We start from the raw sequence: 19,828 nt of genomic DNA, 5'->3' as shown, positions 1-19,828 counted from the left end.
AAAGAGCAATATGCATCAAAACGAGGGGTGGGAGGCAATCGTCACAGTACCACTGCGGATGCAGGAGTAGCACAAGACTGTATTAACCGGGGACAGAGAAACATAACAGAGTAATTGAGACATGAAATCACTTTCATCTGTGTGGGTAGACCACGAAGAATATATTTCTGGAGCGTCACACAGAAAGCATCTGCAAGAATTGTGCAATACTCAGCTGCATGCACTGATGCCCAGCAAACAGGCTGGAACGATGGCCAAGGTGTTCTTAAAGCTAATCCAGAAAAGTGCTGGGGGATTTGAGAAGAAAGATTAAGATCCCTCTCCTTCAGCACTGTTGAAATTAAGCCAAAGGTTTGCTCTGAACAGGTCATATCAATCCCAGATATCTCTGCAATCAAGACTGCTGGAAGGTAAGGCATAGAAGGAGATGAAAATGGGGATAACAACAGGCAGAGACTGCTTTATTAGAAGACAAAATGTTGAAGAATATGCTGGCAGCGATCAGACAGGTGATGGGAGGACTACTAAGGGCATTTTATGGAAGTCAAGCAGATATTTCAAGAGAAGCAAGTTCAACTATATCGAAGTTACACAGCAGCGCTATGGGCTGAAGCACTTGTTCTGGCCTTGAGCAAGGATCAGGGCATAAATGACCTGGCAACCTCGGAGGCAAAGGACTGGAAAGAAATCTAGGACAAGAGCTGATGAAATTAAAAAAGTGAGCTTAGACAAGCACTTTCAGCAGCAGAACAGAGAAGCAGCATTGCTGGAGCAATTAGTGGCACAACACAGGCTTCTTTTACGGGAAACGAAGAACAACCGATGTGGAAGGAGTGGGTAGGTGGCTTAGGGGGGGAAGGACACTGCAAGAAGAATGGTTAGAAAAGAAATGCCTCCAAGAAACATCTAAATTTGTCCTACAGAAAGAAAACGAACATGAAACAGGAGGGGGGAAAAGAAGCTTCTTGATTTCTGTCAACTGCTCTTCAGAAACAGACCTGCAATTGAGCACTGCATGTCGCTTATATCCCCTTCCTCAAACACATGAAAACCCCAAATCTGTGTCACAATTCGACAATTCCTTCCCTTTCCCAGACCACACCTGTGAACATTTATGCATATCTATAAGTTGACACAGCTTAGAGACATCCTGGAAGGAACTCATGAATTTCAGTGTTTGTAGGGCTGTAGTTATCAGTTGTGGGCAAGCAATTTCAGAGATCAGTTTTTAAAACTTCATTAGAAAAATTTGTATTTTTTGAGTGTGTATGTTTTACTTGACTCCAGGCTGAGACCTTCTCAGAAGCACACAAGCTCACAGGTCAGCAAATCCACTTCTGGAACCTGCCTTATAAAAGTGGAACCAAACAGCTGAACATGACAATCTGATCCCCAGGATTCGCAATGTGCATAAAACATTTGATCTGTTATGACTCCAGTCTCAGAGGACATGAATCCAAGTGGAAAACAGAAAGGTCAGACAACAACATGATGCGAGTCTCTAATTCCTTGGGGAAGCTGTGAACAGAGCTAACGTGCTTAGTTCATCAGCACCAGCTCACTTGCTAAATTCTTAAAAATCCATCTTGCTGCAGACAAGGAGACAAATGGCTGTCTTCCAGAGGCAAGGCAGTAAGGTCACTGCCTCTCCATTCACAGCAAAGAACACCAGGAATAATGCACAAGCAGAAGCACTTTCTGATGACATGCATCTTGGAATACTCCATATCAAGTTCTTTCGAAACACCGAGCAGAGGATTGCATTTTGTTTTTTGTTGCTCAGTGGTAATTAAATACTAAGACTTGATTAGTTATTGAACATAGGCAAATCTTTCAACTTGACTTGAACATAAGCACAAGGTTAAAGAACTTTGGCAGCTCTTCTTGTCCTCTAGTTTCTCTGGTGTGAATTCAAGCGCCCAGCAGTCCCCAGGAATCAGCCAGAGCAGTATAAACATCACCAGCCCTGAACACTGCACCGACGTGTCCTTCATTCCTGGGCAGCCAGGGATGTTAGTGTCAAGGAAACCCTACATCAGCTTAGAAAAAAAAAATTAAAGTGTCACTGATCAGAAAGCTCCCATTCACACTGGCTGTAGCAAGTAATTGTTGCCAGATGAGAAAAAATAAAAGGGTTTAAGGGGACTGCTCAAAGGAACCGTTCACATTAGTGTAACAGAATCATTATGGCACCAGGAACAAAACAAGGAAAGCGTATTTTCAGTGTTTCAGACAGTTATTTTAGCAACCTTGCTACTACACTTGGCAGCATGCAGGCTGCTCTGCTAGATGTGAGAGATGCTTTTAAAGAAGCATGAAAAAAATAAAAAAGGTTTGATGCTTCCCTGAATTCTTAAAGAGAAAAAAAGTTATTTCTATTCTTGTTTATCTTCACTTTTTTTTTTCCTAAGAGAATCTAGGAGTTGAAAGACAAAGAAAAAAGCTCTTAAGTTTGAAGAGCTTTTTTATGCTCCCTGTTTCCAAAGAGACCACCCAGTTCTGCCTCATCATTCCACCATCACCTTGCAGCGTCAGATTGTCCTACAGTACACAAGAACAGTGAGAATCATTTTGGTGTCAGTACACACTGATCTTACACAAGGAAAAGTGGGAACGTACAAAGAATTGAGGAAGAAACAGATCCAGTTACAAAAGGATGCTTCCAACCTGCCTCTGCCCCCCTCTCCCCTTTATTTATTTTTTAAAGCACTGTTCTTGCAGAAAAGCTCATGCTTTCAGGAGCAGGACTTCTGCTGACATAACATTTTGCATCAGCAGTTCTGCCTGTAACTTGGCTCACAAAGTTAGCAAATCTCATTTTGCAAAGTCCTCCAACAATAAAACTGTTTGCAGTTCCCAGCAAGCATCAAAAAGGAATCATCTCGGTCACACAGAGCTAATTTTTATGTTGTCACTTACATGCTCACATCTCTAATCGCTAACGAAGATAAAGCTATTGAAATAAAGCACAGACTTCAGAGATGCACGCATACCTTCTGCGTGTGCTTATAACTCTGAAAACGGGCCGATTTGTCACGTCCCAGCCCTTCAAATCTTTTATGAGCAGCTCCTTTGAAGCCAGTCCTGCATCACACACATCTGCAATACAGAGCTCTTCTACGCCATCACCATCTCTGCCAGATGAACCACCCAGGGCTTGTGATCTACCACCGACTGCATCTGATGGGTGGCATCACAGAGCAAGATACAAGTCGGGATGTGGTGCAGCAGCTGGGACATGTATCCTGCCTAGCAGACCCTGCTTTTGCAGGGAGCCCCATCAGAAAGCATGCTGCTGTCTCTCGTCATTGTGATCTGACTAAGCCCTGTCACACAGCCACTTTATAACTTCTCACACATTGCACAGCTCAAGTGAGAGAAAAAGGAAGAGAAAAGCACTAGTGTCAACTTCTGTCCTCGCTACTCTGTGCCGGAGCCCAGTATCAATGCTTTCACAGCAACAGATAATCAAAGGCAAAAGACTGATCAACCTGGACCCCACATACCATCAGTCAGCTTGAAACAAAGCAACTGCTTTCAGTTCTCTGATCAAATGGGATGAACACTGAAACAGCTCCATCCCCAACTCACAGGTCTTTTTGGCGCTTCTGGATTTGAGCACGTGCCTTCAGATCCTCCTCCTCTTGCAGTTGCTTGGCCACCTGCAAGTCATGCTGCACCAGACGATTACGTTGAATGTTTGTTGCCAAGTGATGCTCAACTGGAAATAAACATAGACAAGAACCCCAGGATCAGCCTGAAGAACTTCATGGTGTTAAGATGAAACAAGGGAGAGGGATATTCCAAGCTAGAAAGGTAGAGTTTTCCATGTAATATCTCTACAGGTGGGGAAGGAACTTGAGATGATCTCATTTCAACACCGAGGGGGCTGCATATACATGCCTGTTACTAAAACAAGATTTACATGTATTAATTGCATACAGATTTAGAGGGAATTCTCTTTAGGCTTTGAACTTCATTTCCTGGTCACAGGAAATTATCCTTGATTAATAAAGTGGTCTGAAAGAGACCACTAGAACACAGTGAGGATGAGCTGAACCTAAACCACTTCAGATGGATGCTTCCATAATTTCTTCTCAAGAACCTCTAGAGACAGGAACTCCTCTCCCTCTTTATATAATAGGTTCCAGAACCTCACTACCTTTATATTTAGCAACAGAGCAACTGAATACTACAGCGAGTCCTTTACCATACATGGATACTGCCTGCAAGAAAACATGGCTACAAGGGCTGCAGCTGAGAGCCAGCTTTAGCTCGGTGTTCTCAGGTTCCAGCAGCAAGGGCACTTCAGTGCAACCTGCACACTCCAGGAGCAGCTGGGACAGCATTAGCACCTTGTACCGTACACACCAACGGGGCTGGCACACTGCAAAACAGATTAGAGAGGCCACCACACCTCAAACTGTAATGCAAACATACCCCATGTAAAAATCACCAGGCACTCTGAAGTCCCTGGCTGTACTCTCCCCACCCCACCACCTTTTTTTTTTTTTTTTTTTTTTTAAAAAAATCCTTGTAGCATTCAGCTGCCCTACCTCAAAAAGACCTTAAAGAAAGCCTCCTTTCTGAAGGCAGGCACTAGCAATTCTGAAAGAAGTAAATGAACAGGTTTCTTCTGGCAGTGCCTCATGTCAGCCTATAAAATCTGTAGTTTCCAAAATTGCTAGTCATTTCTAAAAACCTCGCACAGCAGCGAAGCCTCAAGTGCACTCCCACATACAATCTTATTATAAACAGCATAAACAAACTCAACTTTAAAGGAGAGTTGCATTTCATGTATACAATTTTCTAATATCTCTAGGGTGCAATGTATGCTGGGGGAGAGCATGGAGTAGTGTTATAAGACAGCAAATAGAGTAATAATGGTACTCCAGACTCCATTAGAAAGAATAACAAATAAAAGCAGGGAGGACCGTTCTTAGCAAAACCAACAAAACCAACTATCTGCTGGGACAAATTTCCTTCAGTTTGTGCCAAGCATTGTTACTTACTCTCTTGTTCCTGCAAGTTATGGGCCAAGGTATGATCTTCCAGAACAGCAAAGTCTCGACACACTGTACAGGGAAACAAAGCCAAAAGAATTAGGATCAGGGGGTGAAGGGAAAAAAAAAAGTACACCAAAGCCATCGAGAGAGATGCGGGGGGTCAGAAAAGTATATATACGCAGATTACAGACACACTTCTCGCCCACCAGCTGAGGTCTGCACCTGATTTTTTTCACCCTCCTGCACTTGCAGCTATTTTTCCACACCCTTATTTTCTGTCCCTCTGTGCACTACAGGTCTTCACCTTCCCCTCCACCTGAGCATTAGCTTAAGCCCAGAAGTGCCCCGTGCCACCACTGTATCAGACCACGTGTACAAAACCCTGCACACCACTCAGCCACCCCCATTTACACCCACACCCACACTGAGTGCTTTCAGCTAAACCCAAGCTCCAGCATTTGTGCTTCCTGTGGCTTCCTTTGCCAGGTTAGAGCTGGAGGCTAGGATTTTCCCTGCACGAGGACACGTGCACACTACCACCTCCGAGGAGCAGAGCAGACTGAGCTCCACAGCTCTCCCTGCAAGGCATTTCGGCTGGCTCAGGAATCACTTTACAGTCATCTCCTATAAGCTCCATCAGCTTTAAGCACAGATGGCAGGCATGTACTGAGAGCCCTCGCGTTGCTCCTGCAAAAACAGACACTCCCCTGCTCAAACCAGAGGCAGGTCAGTGCCCAGGGCCCGCAGCTCCCTGTTGTGCTCCGTGCAGCACTGGAAAGCCCAGCACTGCCAGGCTGCTCATCCCCTGCAGCCTTTCCAGAGCCTCTGCTCTCACCATGCAGACTTTGAACCTGCATTCCTCATGCCCAGCTACGTCCCTCCTCACGTGCCTCTTCTAGAGCTCAGCGTGCCTGAAGCGAGCCAAGTTAGCGATACAGACAGCTATGCAAACACACCCCACCTCTGGTACGAGTCGTCACAAATGCCTAACAACCTCGTATTTACTCTGACCTGAGGATGAAAGTGCCAAATGGCACTGGAAGTAGCACTGATTGCTGTGCAATCATGCTAGAAACAGCCCTGAACTCAGCCGACGTGTACTCACAGGTAACACACACACTGCACACAAGTACCTAACACACAAAGTTCAATGACAGAGGCTTCGGTGGCTTGAGCGTAAGACACTGCTGTAGCAAGAACTCGTCCTGGCTAAATCCTGCAGCCTGAAATCGGGTGTGTTTGGCACAACCCACGTTCCAAGGAAGCACCTCGCCTGGCACCGTTACCCCCAGTGCTCTCACACTGTACCCAGGGGCTCCACCAGCTTTCCCAGGGCTTTGCCACAGGTCCCAGGACTGCTCTCCCCCAGCAAGAGTTTGGGAATTGTTAAGGCAACTGCAGAAAAAACAAATCACAGATCTAATGCCCACTCAACAACCACAAGACTTTGACACCAGAAGAATGCCAGGAACCTAACTTTTAAGTAGGTAGGTTTCTTTTTTCCATAGACTACATGAATAAGTACTCAAAACCCATCCAAACCCTCCTCCTCCCCTCCATCACACACAGCTCAGCCTGGCTGAGCTCAACACACCAGGGTCGGCTGAACAGCCCCCAACCCCTGAGCCACGTCAGCCTGTTGGCCATGCTTAGTCCAAGGGCTATTGAGTCATTTTCAGTGCAAGAGCGGATTCTGAGTTAATTAATAGACTTTCAGACAAAATAAAATGAGTTCCACAGAAAACATGTAGTTTTGGACCTAAAATTTAGGGAAGCTGTTGGGGTGAAACACAGCTGGGACTGTGTGGATGAGCACACCTGCAAACACAGAGCTCCCATTTGCTTCGACAGGAGCTTAATTAAGGCAGGGGCGCTGAAAAATCGAGAACAGAGAGGTCTGACACTTGTTCTTTCTAGATGCAACAAGCTCAACTGCTGAATGGTGCCCAGAAGAGGATTATTGCCCGTTTGAGGTGTACGGCACAAAGCAGAACACCGTGCTCTTGAAGCTGTGAGATGTACGAACCGCTTCCACCTGGCTCCAAAGGCAAAGCCTCTGCGGAAGACCGAGGTTTCTCTTCAGCAAAGTGACAGCCTAAAAAGAGAAAGTGAAAACAAACAAAATCCCCAGGATGTACCAAAACTGCAGGGGGGATTTATGAGGACTTCTTTGTTTGTCAATGGGTTCAGAGCTTGAGCTGAGGATGCTTCCATCACTGCTAAGGGTGGAAAACTCAGGGAGGGAACGAGCAGGGAGCTGCGTGCCCCCAAGCCACAGTCCCAGGGAGATGCAGCTCCCACCTCAGGCAGCAAGCAGCAGCCCTCACTTCAGGTCAAAAACCAGTGCTTCGGGGAAAGAACAGGCAGCAGGGTGGAGATGAGGACGGCTGCGGTCATACAATCCCATAGTGACTCTATTTAAGCGTGTGTAATTCTGGATGGTGCAATTACGGTTTTGTCATTGCCTGCTTTTTATTGCAGCTTCTTTTAAAAAAAGGAAAGAGGATACTAAATACTGAGCAGCACCAAAACACTTGCAATTGGCCTTTCTGTATAAAGAAAGGCTTCCTTAGCCACAGAGCTGGCAAAGCACAGCTGGATTTCAGGCAGCAGGGCTGCCCACAGGTGACATACCCAGCGCACACAGGGTTCACGGACTCATTTTTATGGGATGGGGCATGGGGACAGGTCCTGTGCAAAGAGACTTTATCTCTGTGGTCCCTAATACTCCTGCAGCTTCACAAAATGATCACAAAAAAAACATCTTCCATTTACACAAGTATCATCCAGCCTGCTGGAAGGGCACCTCTGGTTCAGAGGCTTTAGCCCTGCCATCAGGTTAGGGCTAAGCGAAGGCATCTCAGTACAACCAAAAAAGAAAAAAAAAGAGGGAAGTGCTATTTTTAACTGCAAGGTCTGCGAGCGAGTTCATCACACAGCTGCATGAGCAGCTGTATGAGCAAGACGAGGGAGCACAGGAGCAAGGACAAACATTTCAGAGCCACATACTTAAAGACTGCTGCAAAGATTGTGAAACCGCATTCCAGCCCTTCCCAACTCCTCTCCTCACAGGCCCGCTCGCTGCTCTGCTCCCCATCGTGTTGGAGAGCTTTGCCTTGTTGATCTCAATGCCGTGGGTGCTGGCAGATCTCTGCTCCATGCTCCCCTCCCCGGAGAGGCACGTATGTGGAAGGAGACCTCAGATTTTTTTCTGTTCTGCCCACACCCAGCTACGCTCTTCTATTTGTTTGGGAAAAAAACAGGGTGATGGAAACATGCTTGGTGCGCAGGTGAGGAAGCAGAGGGCCTGGCAAAACACCACTGCTCTTCTCTTGACTGCCTTGCAACAACCCCCCAGAGGTCTCATCTCCTCCAGTGAGCCTCGTCCCTACAAGACAGCAGGGACTTTTTAACCTTTTTCTGAATGACGGCTCACTAAAAGCTTTCTAAAGCAAGCATAGACTGATTAAACAAGAAGGCCAGGTGCATATACTGCTGTACTGTATAGATGGGCCTGCTTCTAGCTGCTCCTCCAGAGACCTCTTGGAAGAAGTCCATGGATCTCCAAAACCAAAACCACACAGCCTGCTGGTCCTCGCTTCCCACAGGCCACAGCTGAAAGCTGCTGGATGCACGAGACATAAAGCAGGGCCCAAGGCTCCCTCCGGGCTCTCCAGGACGGGTCTGTGCCGCCCGCAGCTCAGCACCGAAGGGCAGGAGGCAGGGCCCAGGGCACCACCTGGATGGCTTTTCCCACTGCACACACTGCGGGGCAGAGGCACCCAGCACTGGCAAGCAGGAGGCCCCCAGGTGTGCGGGCTCCATGTTGCCCCCAGCTTACAAAGGAACGCGAGCAGAGCGAGCTTGCAGGGCGGCAGCAGCCCTTGGGTTTGCTCACACGCGTGGAATCATTTGCAGATTGCTGAAGCAGCCGCTTGGCCATGTTGACACCATGTTAAGCTGCTCCTCTAAACCCCAAAACGGACAACTGGAGCGCACAGCCCTCGCTTCTTGCTGCTGGCAGGGCAGAAGGCACGAGGAGACCTTTCGTCACCACCAGAAACTTGGCTGGGCTGGCTGCCTCTAACTCATTTGAGCACATTATTCCAAGTCTCGTCAGCCTCAGAACAATGTGCAAAGGAAGAGGAGAACATGCCATTACCAACACAACGGAGCACTGTCTGCCAGCCATGTGGCATGGGATGGGGACACCTGGAGCTCCCTACCAAGTTTTGGGGCGATGGCAAGTGCAGAGCGCTCCCTTAAGCCCGGACCTGGTGCTCATGGCACTGGGTCAAGCATGATTGCAACTGCAGGCGAGGCCAAGAAAGCCAGCCCTCCTTCCTTCAGGAGGCATCCAGCGATGAGGGAAATTCAGGATAGCTGGAGATGCAGACAGATCAGACGTGGTCTGAAACAAAGCTTCAGCAACACGAATCCTCACCCCCTGCTCAGCCTCAGCCTGGCCCCGACACTCATTACTGGGTATTACCTGCACTGGCTTCGTGCTGAGAAATAGGACGGCCCCAAGGACAACAGCCTCACAGCTCCTCCTTTCCGAGAGGCTTCGTGCCGTGGGGGATAGAAATCTCTTCCCCTATTCCCTAATTGCACGGCTGAGAAATGAAAAGCTAAGCTTAACGCACGCTCACCGCTGCGAATTAACTTCATTTCCCATCTCCGGGCCCTGGCTGTGAGCCACCAGACGGCCAAACAAGCGGCAGGGCTGCAATCGGAGCGGCTCCGAGTGGCGAGCCCGGCGGAGCGTGAAACATTAACAACAGGTTTGCCATAGCCTGATTAAGCCAATCTGCCCTGCCGCAGCAGGGAGCCGGCCTGGGCTGTGCTCTGCTGGCACAGCTGTGAAGGAAGGAGCTGCCAGCCCAGCCGTTTGCACAGCCACGAGTGCCAGCAGAGGAGGAGGAGGGCAGAAGCCTGGCTGGAAGCATCACCCGGTGCAGCAGCGGCACCCACGAGGGACCCCTTGTCCCTGAAGGCCCTGAAGGTGTGTGCTGCCCTAATAACAGCGCCCCAGGGCTCACATGCACGCACATGCATTTCCTTTGGGGCCTTAAAAAAAATAAAAAAAAACAAAACACATCTCTTGCTCCCACCCCCTCCACTCCCAACGTTTCCCCCACTGACATCACGCGCTGGATAATTCATAAAATAAAGGAGAAGGCGTGAGTCACGCTTAGCTCCGAACATCTGCAGCGTCTGAATCCTGAAGCGAAGGACAAGAGGAAAGGGGAGGGGGGGGCAAAAGTGACACAGGAAAAAACAGTTTGAGCAGCTAAAACCACTTTTTAAGGCCTGCAGAGCTGACCGACTGGGTGGAGAGCAGCAAGCGCAGCCCGTTTCGAGCCAGCGATCTTGGGTAGATGCTGAGTTATTAAAAAAAAAAAAAAAATGCAGATGAGAAAGAGAAGCTGGGACCTCAGGGACTCCTAGCAGCAGGGCATGGTCTGGGTGAGGCAAGTGCTCCGAGATCTGCAGATGGTTTCCTTGAACCCCAGCTAGTCTGACCGAGCTGGCACCCAGCTGGGGGCGAGGGGCTAACCGGGGGCAGTTTCCAGAGGAAATGTGGAGTCAGGACACCCATCGGCAGCTCAGTCCCAGCCAGCAGCGAGCGAAGCCTCTCGTTTCCTTCCTGCCTCTCCCATGGCACCAGGAGCTCCCCGAGCTCGTGCTAATCCACGTGGCGCCCGGGCTGGCTGGGACACGTCTCGGCTGCTGGAGCTGGAGATCCAGACGGCATTCCTAGGGCCTCGATCAGCTTGGGCAGACAGTGCCAAGGAAATCAGTCTCGGCACAGGGAGAAGCCGGCCCCTGGGTGATGGGCAGGGCAGCCTGGGGAAGGGATTTCTGCCCCTCAGCACGGCGTGCACAATCGGGAGCTATGAGGCAGCACGAGGAGGCTGGGCGGCCCCACCGGGAGCCAAACAACAGGTCTCTGCCTCGCTTTATAAAGGACGAATATGCAGAGCAAGAAATATCTCCACAGAACCATAGGTGGTTTTTTTTTTGGCTTGTTCTTATTGGCAGTCTTAGCATGGAAGCTAAAAAACAGCTTGGGATTTGGGATGGAGTTATCCCCATTATCCTTGCTGCTCTAAAGGTAATGCCTTGTGGGCAAGGGCAGGGGTTTGTGTTCTGCCTGCACCCATCTCCAGCAACCAGCTTTCACCTGCCCAACAATGCTTTGAAAGGAAGCCCACGTATATTGTTCGAACCAAACCTTCAGAACGTGAGTCGATCCTTCAACTTGCCTGGAAATGGAAATCAGCAGCCCTCCCTCCACAAAATGCCCTCTGAGGCCACTGCCTTGGCACTGTCTCTCCTTTCAACCCGGCTGTGAACCGTGCCGTAGAGCAGTCCTCAAGCTGAGATAGCATCTGCTGAGCACTCCACAGCAGGTGATGAGCTTGCACAGCACAAACAGGAAGCTGGAGATACCTAAGACTGCAGCAAGTAGCACCACAAGGGACCTCAGAAGGTCATCTTAGACCATGCCCCAGCACAAAACTTGATAAAAACCCCCAAAGTATTGTTCTGCCTTTATTACAGAAGGGCTGACAACTTTTTCACCATTGGATAACTCCACCCTACGTAGCTTCACCTGCAGTCTTTCTAGATGAGGGCAATTCTTTTTATCCCTCAAGCTTAAGACACAACTCATAGGTCAAGGATGTTAAAGACCACATCCCATCTTTTCAGAAGAAAATACTGAGCTGAAGCACTTCAAGCTTGTACACGTACTGGATAATGACTTTGAGCCTTCAGGACTTACTGACACATGCTTCAGAAACTCAGCCCTTCCAGCCAGGTCCCGCTGGGTTCCAGATTTGAAGTACTCTGAGTCAAAAAAAAAATCCCCCCCAGTTGCTGCTACAGCTGCTGCCTCATGTTCCACAAGTGCAGGCACATTGGAGAAGCTGAACACATACAGTATTTTGGCACCCTGAAAGTAGAAAGAAGAGAGCAGAAAGACAGAAGTTTTCCTACCAGCTGACCTGCAGCACTGCCTCCAACCATGGGACACAGCAAAATAACCACCACTGCCCCGACCAAAATCCCTGGCTCACACGGATGTCCCCACAAACCCTATTATAGCTGCAAGCCATATTATAGCTGCAAGCCTTCAGTGGTGTCCCACAGATCCTACGACGCTGTTCTTCTCAGGAGGATTTTTGTGTGTGTGATTTTTTTTTTCCTCCCTTCTCTCTCCCCTCCTCCCCAAACAGGATGTCATGGCAGTTTTAGTTCTAAGCCCAACACCACTCATTTCAAGCGGTGTAAGGGAAGGAAAAAGAAAAACAGTCTCCTCTCATGCACAACGCTGAGCAGCCACCCACTCAGAAAACTGCTCAGGCATGGAGCTCGCATCTCAAGGGATTTGCGCTCTCTACGCTCCTCTCCCCCTCATCCATCTCAACAGCGATTACCGTATTTTACTTTGATTTGTTAAGCAGCTTTCACTTTGGTGTTTTCAGCGATTTCATACTACACAAAAGTGCTGGAAGGACACACTAATTTCCCAGACAGACAAAACTTCTGTTCTCTGCTCCATGCAAGCCCAAATCCCTTGCTCAGCGCAGCAGCAGCTCTGCAGAGGGCTGGCAGTCCCACCCTGTGCTTCGGGGTGGCTTTCAGGAGCCACGGCTCCCTGGATTGTGGGTGCTTCATTTTAAAAACCCCAATTTTTGGCAGTGGTGAACAAGCTCACGCAGCAGCGCCACAGAGACGGGGCCGGGATAATTCAAACCGTCAGCTCTCCCAGGCTTCTCTTCCAGCTTAACCCTAAAAGATAATGCAGAAAAGACAAGGGAGATGGGATTCAGAGAGGCACTGCTCGGTGCCCTTGCAATACTCGCTGTGCAAGGCTAACTTCGGAAAAGCTACCGCCCACGGCAAGGTGCCAAGTGCCAAGAAGAGTTCTAGTTCCTCTGAAAACCTCACACTGAGGTTTCACACCCCGGAGGACCTGCTGTCGTTTAGAGGAACCAGCAGCAGAAAGGCCACTTTCTTTTCCGTGCCCGGGTGACTGGTGCCAAACCTGAGACTGCTCCAAGGCCCGTAGCTAAACCAGAGCTGCAGCTGGGCAGGCTGCAGCATCAGCACGCAGGCTTCATTCATCTGGATCTGATACCAAGAGAAGCGAAGCTCCAGCAGGATGGGCCTCAGGGCAGCCTCCCGGGCTTGCAGGAAACCCGGCCAACTGCTGCATTCAAAGCTGAAAGCGTCTGAACTGATGCTGCAACCAGCTCTGGTTCTTGCAGATTCCTATCAGCTTCCTTCTTCCTAGAAAGGAGCACTCCTGCCTGCTGCCCGCGCTGCAGATGAGCCTTCTCTGCCCTGTGAGGACAGTCATCTTGTACCTAACAGGTCAGGGATGCTCTGCCTCATTTTTAAAACACCCCCCACACCCTTTTCTTGTTTAGTTTTTGCTCTGCCAGCCCCTCTCGGGCACTCTCCCCCCCTAGACACACACTTCCCACATGTAAGCTCTCCACGTTTATTAGTCAGCTCCGGAGAACACAGCGTACCAAAGCTGGCCCCGGATCAGTCAAACTCCTGCATCCATCTGTAAAAGAGCCACAAGTCAGTAAAGTTGCAGCACTAACAATACATGTCCCCCTTCCTGTCAGAGCCTGGTGCTGGCACTCTGCCCTCAGCAGCTAGGATTACAGACAGCAGCACAGGAGGGTGCGAACACGGCCCCAGCCTCTAGAGCAGACGGGCAGGGAGGCGAAACCTGCAGCACAATCCTGGAGCAAACTGCTTTGGGGCATCTGCGTCCACTCACGTGCATTGCAAAGCATTTGTAAGGCTGACAGCCCTACTCCGTTGCGTGCCTGCTCTGAGAGCACAAAACAAGATTCAAGACAGTCAGAAGTAAACTTTTTTTTTTTTCCTTTTGAGGGCTAAATCACCTTTAGGTGGTGGTACTGTATATATACAGCTTGGAGAGGGAAAAAAAAAAAAAGACTAAAATCAGGACCTAATAGGTTCACCTGTTGCATGGCCAGATCTGACACTCCAGGCACTGCCAACAGCTTGGAGCACAAGGTAGCTGGGCTGGAGGCAGAGCCGCCTGCTCCTCCTTGCAGGATCGGGGCTGTGGGGAGCACGGGCAGGGCCACGCAGCCCCAGCCAAGCACCCAGCCCCTCAAGCACTGTGAATTACGTCAGGAGAGCCCAGCCTCTTCCCAACACCAACTTCCTTCGGAAACCTGGCGCCGGCTGCAAGGCCTGCAGGAGAGCAGAGCCCTGTGAATAGCGGCGCTCCCTGCGCACCACAAAAAGAGCCAACACCCTGGCGGCTTGGAAAAGTCCCAGGTCTCTCCTTGCTGTCCTCTGCTGCTTCGCCCCAGCCCCAATGGAGAAGGCTACAGGAGACACTGGTGAATTTAGGACATATATCCCTGCTTCCACACCAGCACTCTATAATAAAAAAAATAGCTTCAGAACAGAGGGAAGCTCCCACCCAACAGGTCAGATTTCCACTCCTGCAGCATGAGCACCCGTTCAGACACCTCTGCAGAGCAAAAGCCATCCTGACATGCCCCAGGCTTTCCATCCAAGCCACCCTGATGTGTGCCCACGCATTTGGGCACAGGCTTTCCACCTGAGCCAGTGAAGGCTGCCTCCAAGCCAGGGGTCGGCAGCGATGGTCCCTCCACAAGGGACGTCTCAGGCTGTGGCATGCTCCAGCCTCTTGTCCCTTCTCGTTGTAAGTGTCCAAAAAGTTGGCGATGCTTGTTTCACGGTGCCTTCAGGTATTTCCCTCTGCCATCACTGATGGAACATCCCATATTTAGCCCATATAAATTTAATCTGTTGCCCATTCCTCCGAGCACTGACTCGCTTCAGCAGAACAGCTGGCAAAAGTAAGAACCACGCACGTGCACACGCATGACCTCAGCATTTTGCTGCACGTAGTATTTCAAAAAAACCTCCTTTGAAAAGAGAAGTGAAGAAGAGCGAGTCACCTGCTAACCCACCTCGGCTTTCTGTCCTGAACAGCACTCACCGCAGGCAGGGCTGCAGGGAGCATGCAGCCCAAATCCCACCAGCACCCTTTATTCTGGCCCCAAAACTTCTCTGCTGTCAGTAGCTAAGGAAAAAGAGCACCGTGCCTCCTCTGCTGAATGCAAGGCTCATGATAGCCCTGCTAAAAGGGTCTCCCAGCTGCAATATTGTGCCAAGGCCTTATAGCACTTATAGTGTTAATAGGCAGAGTGGTGTCTTTTCACATACTAAGACAAAAACAGTGCAAAGGGCACGATTTCTGTAATTAAAAGGGAAATACGAACTTCCCTGTGGCCCAAACCCATCCAGCACAGTAAGGAGAGCACCAAGCATCCCTGTAGGGATCTGCCCTGCCTTCCCAGGCCATGATGCCCAGCAAAGGGCTGCGAATGCACTGCAAGGCAGGGGCAGCAGAAAGGCAAACACCTTTATCGTCGTTTCAGAGGAGACAAAAGGACAGGTCAGCAGCAAGCACGATGCCAGAAAGCGGAGTTAAAGTTCTGAAGTCTGACGGCAGATTTGGCAGCAGCTCAGCCACCCCCCGCAGCCTTTCAGCCTTCAAACCAGCGCTCAGCAGCCAGCCGGCTGCACGCACGCTGGGAAGGGGACAAGGAAGCAGGGAGGGGACGTGTCACCTCATCCATAAATCGCCACATTCACACACAGGCTGGATATCTCTCAGCAAGAAGAAAAACAAGGCTAATTCCAGCAGAGCAGAGGCATCTCACGCAGCCTCAAGGCACAGCCTGGCGTTTCCCCAAGCAGGGTTTCCTCGTGCAGTCCCACTGAGGGCACAAGGGGCCCGTCCTGCTGTCTCAAACTCCTCCTGGCACACACGAGCCCTCTGATGTTGCTCACGGCCACAGGAAATTAAAGATTAAACAGAGGCCCACGGTCACAGTAAACACAATGCTGCCCGCAAGGCACTGCTCAGGCAGCAGCAACAGGCGCCAGCCAACGTCCTAGTATTGGGAACTCCCTCTGCCTCCTGGCCACCTCCAGAAGTTGGGACAAAACAAGCTGTGCACCCTTTATTCCAGCCCCGAAACTTCTCTGCTGTCAGTAGCTAAGGAAATCTCTGTCTGCAGAAGGCATCAACCTGAGTTTGGAAGCTTCTCTCTGCCAAAGTCTGCTTTTTGGGCAATCTTTTTGCCTTGGTACAACGCTCATGGCAGCTCATGGAGGACAGCGCGAGGATTTAAGGGCTGGGAGGAGGCAGACCTGCTTGCTCTGGAGCCACGAGCATGAAATGCTAATCCTGCCCATCTCCTCTGCCAAGTGCTGCAGACCCGGAACAACTGAATGCATAATAAAACTTTCACCCAGCTTTAACCAGAGGCAAAACGAGCACCACAGCCGCAGCTACTGAATTCATGCACACTGGAAAAACAGACCTCCTATTACTCAGAAGAGCTGGACATGAACCAGTGACCTAGAAAGAAAATCTTGTGTCCACGTCCCATCAGCCTCCACCGCCCCGCTGCCCTCGAGCCATCCAGCTCGCCTGAATTTTTCAGAGCGCTTCTCAGAGGAAGTCACAAAGCAGAGAGCTGGGACACTGCACATCAGGCTCCATGAAAAAAACATCAGCTGGAGCCAAAGGGCATGGTGCAGGTGGCTTCACGGTGACCCGGCTGACCGTCAGCCGCTCTCAAAGCTGTCCCGCTGACACCACCTGAAGTTGAACCCTTCCTTCACACGAGCACGGCTGACAGCTCACCCCTCAACACCCCCCTCTTGAAAAACCCTAAGGCAGAATCCAGCCCCACACATTCCTCGCCAGATACCGTGCCAGCCATCAAAGCTTTCTGAACCCATGTGCATTTCTGACAGACGTCGAGTTCCTTCCTCCACCGCCGTGTAGCTGAGCACACACTGCGAGCCCTGCCATAAACCCATCAGGTCGGCAGGCTGTCCCCGGAGGTATCCGTCCCTCTGTCGCTTCCCCCCAGCAAGCTTTTGTTGCAGGAGTCTCAGTGAAGGTCAGGTTAAGCTGCAGGGGTCAGAGGGAAGGAGCTGTGGCTGGGAGGAAGACAGATGCTTACAGCAAACTTTTATTCCGTGTCCGCTAAAGCCAGCTAGTCTGCCTGCCCCGGGGTTGTCTTGTCCAACTTCTGTTTGCCTGTGGCAGCACTGGGAGGTGCATCTTCTGCTTCTATGTTTGGGAAACAACCAGCAGCATTTTATAGTACGGATCAGGAGCTTCAGGACGTCAAATTAGACAATAAATAAAAGTCATAAGGTGAGCAGTGCTGCTGTGCCTCTCACAGCGCAGGTGGGGGTGACAATTCGCCTTTGTCAAGACTGGAGCTTAAGCAGCAGCAGTGTGGCTGGGTTGATTGTAATGACTGACACAGACACATTGCCTCATACTTTTTTAATGCTATTAAAAATAAAATGAAATAAAAACTTAAGCTGTTGCTATTTGCTACAGTTCCAAAGAGCCGGGTACTGCCAGACCAGAGTGCAGGATCTCTCCTGCCCTGCCCCCTGACTCCCTTCTCTCTCCTCAGCACTGTCAGACCAGCACTGAGATCAGGAGGGGAAAGACAAACAGAGACCAAGCAGAGCTCGAGCCAGTTTTCTTACTCGTTTTATAAGTAACTAATTAAAATTATATTTCCAGGATGCTTTTGTCCCTGAAAGGCTCGCAAATTAGACCTCCAGTAAAAAAAAAAAAAAAAAAAAAAAAAGATCGACACACAGACAGCTGAGGGATCCCCCGGGGAGGGTCAAAGGAGCACGCAGCAAAAGCTGCTTTGTGAAAAGAGAAAATGTCACAGGCACTTGAGAAGCAAGTGGAAATACTGGCAGAGATGCTCAGCCCACATATTGCAACCACCACCAAAACCTTCAGCAAACGTCTTACAAGAGCTTTACTGACCACAGCGGTCAGAACATGAACTCTGCATGCCTGGAAAAAGCGGCTTGGTAACAGCAGGCTGCAGCACCAAGCTGTAGCTTACGCTTGGAGAGTGTTTTGAGGTTATATCTTACAGCAGTAAACTCCTGCCCACTAAGTAAACCGGACTGGCTGAAGCAGTTTTCACCAGCAAAGCTCCATCGACGCCACGCTTTCAGCTATTATAAATGTCTTTAAAAATAAAAAATAAAATAAAATAAAGGAAGTAAGCAGTAAGTAGTAAGCCACGGGCATTGGATTTTCCCTGCCATCCTTGCAGGGAAACGACCCCGCCTGTAGAGCAGCTTTGGAGCCCACAACAAAGGAGCAGGACGACACTGTCGTGCAGCCGTCCCAGGCACCAGTGAGGAAAGCTGGACGTGGACAGACAGACAGACACCCCCCTCCAGAAGGGGAGCGAGTGAAGAACAAAGTACTGGAACCACACCACCGCAGCAGGACCGTGCTCAGCTGTTAATGAATGACCAAGCCGACCTTTGCCCAACACGGAGAAAGGGGAAGTCTTTCCCGAAGGATCAACAGTGATTTCTGTGTCAGGAACAATAAACGTGTCCCCCCAGGTACGGAAGGCGATGCTTTTCTTTCCTGCTTGGTGTTAACACAGCACCTAATCCACGGCATAGCTCTGAATCAACCCTTAAAACAACAAAAACAAATGGGTATGATGGAGCTAGGAGCAGGAAACATGCCCGAGGCTTTGCACAGAGCAGCTCGGGCCTCACCTACCTTGTCCCCAGAGCTGCTGGGGCCAGCGCGTTGAGCCAAGAGCTATCGGGTACCGACACCTCCTGAAATGCCAGAGGTGGGAATTCACAGGGACGGGCTGAACTTCACCCCATCGCCACGCTTTCGCTGAGCTGCCCCGATAACTCAACCTTATCAGCCCGCTGCTGAGGTTGACCGGGTTAATTTCCTCGAGGAACCACGCCGGGCGGGCTCTAAGGATGAGCCCCTGGCAGCACCGAGAGGACCGGCTGTGATTTCATTAGTGCCCATTAACAATTTCGCTAACGACCCAACGGGACCAAGGCTCAGCCCTGAAAGTTCAGCAGGCGGCTGTGGGGTTTTGTCCACAAGCACCGCGGCACGCGAGGGGTCAGCTCTCTGCACTAACACACACCCCCAGCTCCCGACCAGCCAAAAGAGCCAAATTCGGGCTGATTTGGTTAAAATGAAATTAAGAACGATTAAACGAGCAGCAAGGGAAACACGTTGGGGAGCACGGGCTGCATGGGGACGGGTCACAGAACCAACCCCAGCCCTGACAGAGGGTGGGCGACCGGGGGTGGGCTGCAAGTGCCCCCCGGTGCCCCCCCAGTGTCCCCAGTGCCCCCCCCGGTGTCCCCCCGGTGTCCCCGGAGCTCCCCCCGGCGGCACAAGGGGCTCGCCCCGGCCCTACCTTCCTTGACGCCGGGCAGCTTGGACTGGTCGATGCCGATCTCGGCCATGCTGCCCGCCCCGTGCCTCCCGCTCCCGCTCCCGGTGCCGGTGCCGCTCCGTGCCGTGCCTCCCGGTGCCGCGCCCCGCCGCACCGAGCCGCCAGCGGCCGTACGGGGCGGCGGAGGGGACAGAAAGGGCCGGGCCGGGCCGGGCCGGGCCGGGCGGGGGGACGGGGCGGGACGGGGGGCGGGGGCTCTGCCGCCCCTCTGCCGCCCGCGGCCTCCCCCTGCCTGCTGCTGTCCCTTTTCCTTTTTTTTTTTTTTTCTCCTTCCTTTTTCCCCCGTTTTTCCCCTTCTTTTATCCTTCTTCCCCCTTTTTTTTCCCTTATTTATTTATTTTTTCCTTTCTTATGTCTAATTTATTTCTCTTCTCCTTTATTTCTCCCCTCCTTTATTTCTTTTCTTCTTTATTTCTATTTCCACCCCAC

At 50.6% G+C, this 19,828-nt stretch overlaps 1 protein-coding gene across 2 annotated transcripts in view; it reads right to left on the bottom strand.

Annotated features, from left to right (window-relative positions):
• The window catches only part of CCDC50 (coiled-coil domain containing 50), a 39,894-nt gene extending 20,319 nt beyond the window's left edge, over positions 1 to 19,575 (bottom strand). The window contains exons 1-3 of one of the 2 annotated variants that reach the window (XM_027463903.3): positions 19,361 to 19,575; positions 5,013 to 5,075; positions 3,592 to 3,721 (exon numbers count right to left, since the gene is read on the bottom strand). In XM_027463903.3, the coding sequence (XP_027319704.3) occupies positions 3,592 to 3,721; positions 5,013 to 5,075; positions 19,361 to 19,409 (242 nt within the window). In that variant the 5' untranslated portion in view covers positions 19,410 to 19,575. The remainder of the gene's footprint in view (positions 1 to 3,591; positions 3,722 to 5,012; positions 5,076 to 19,360) is intronic. The other variant, XM_027463904.3, reaches the window with a different exon arrangement.
• Between the last annotated feature and the right edge of the window lie 253 nt (positions 19,576 to 19,828).

The sequence above is a fragment of the Anas platyrhynchos genome, chromosome 9 (assembly GCF_047663525.1).
Source record: "Anas platyrhynchos isolate ZD024472 breed Pekin duck chromosome 9, IASCAAS_PekinDuck_T2T, whole genome shotgun sequence".
In the NCBI taxonomy this organism is placed as follows: Eukaryota; Metazoa; Chordata; class Aves; order Anseriformes; family Anatidae; genus Anas; species Anas platyrhynchos.
The sequence above is the reverse complement of the archived record's forward strand: the minus strand, read 5'-3'. Positions and strand labels throughout refer to the sequence as shown.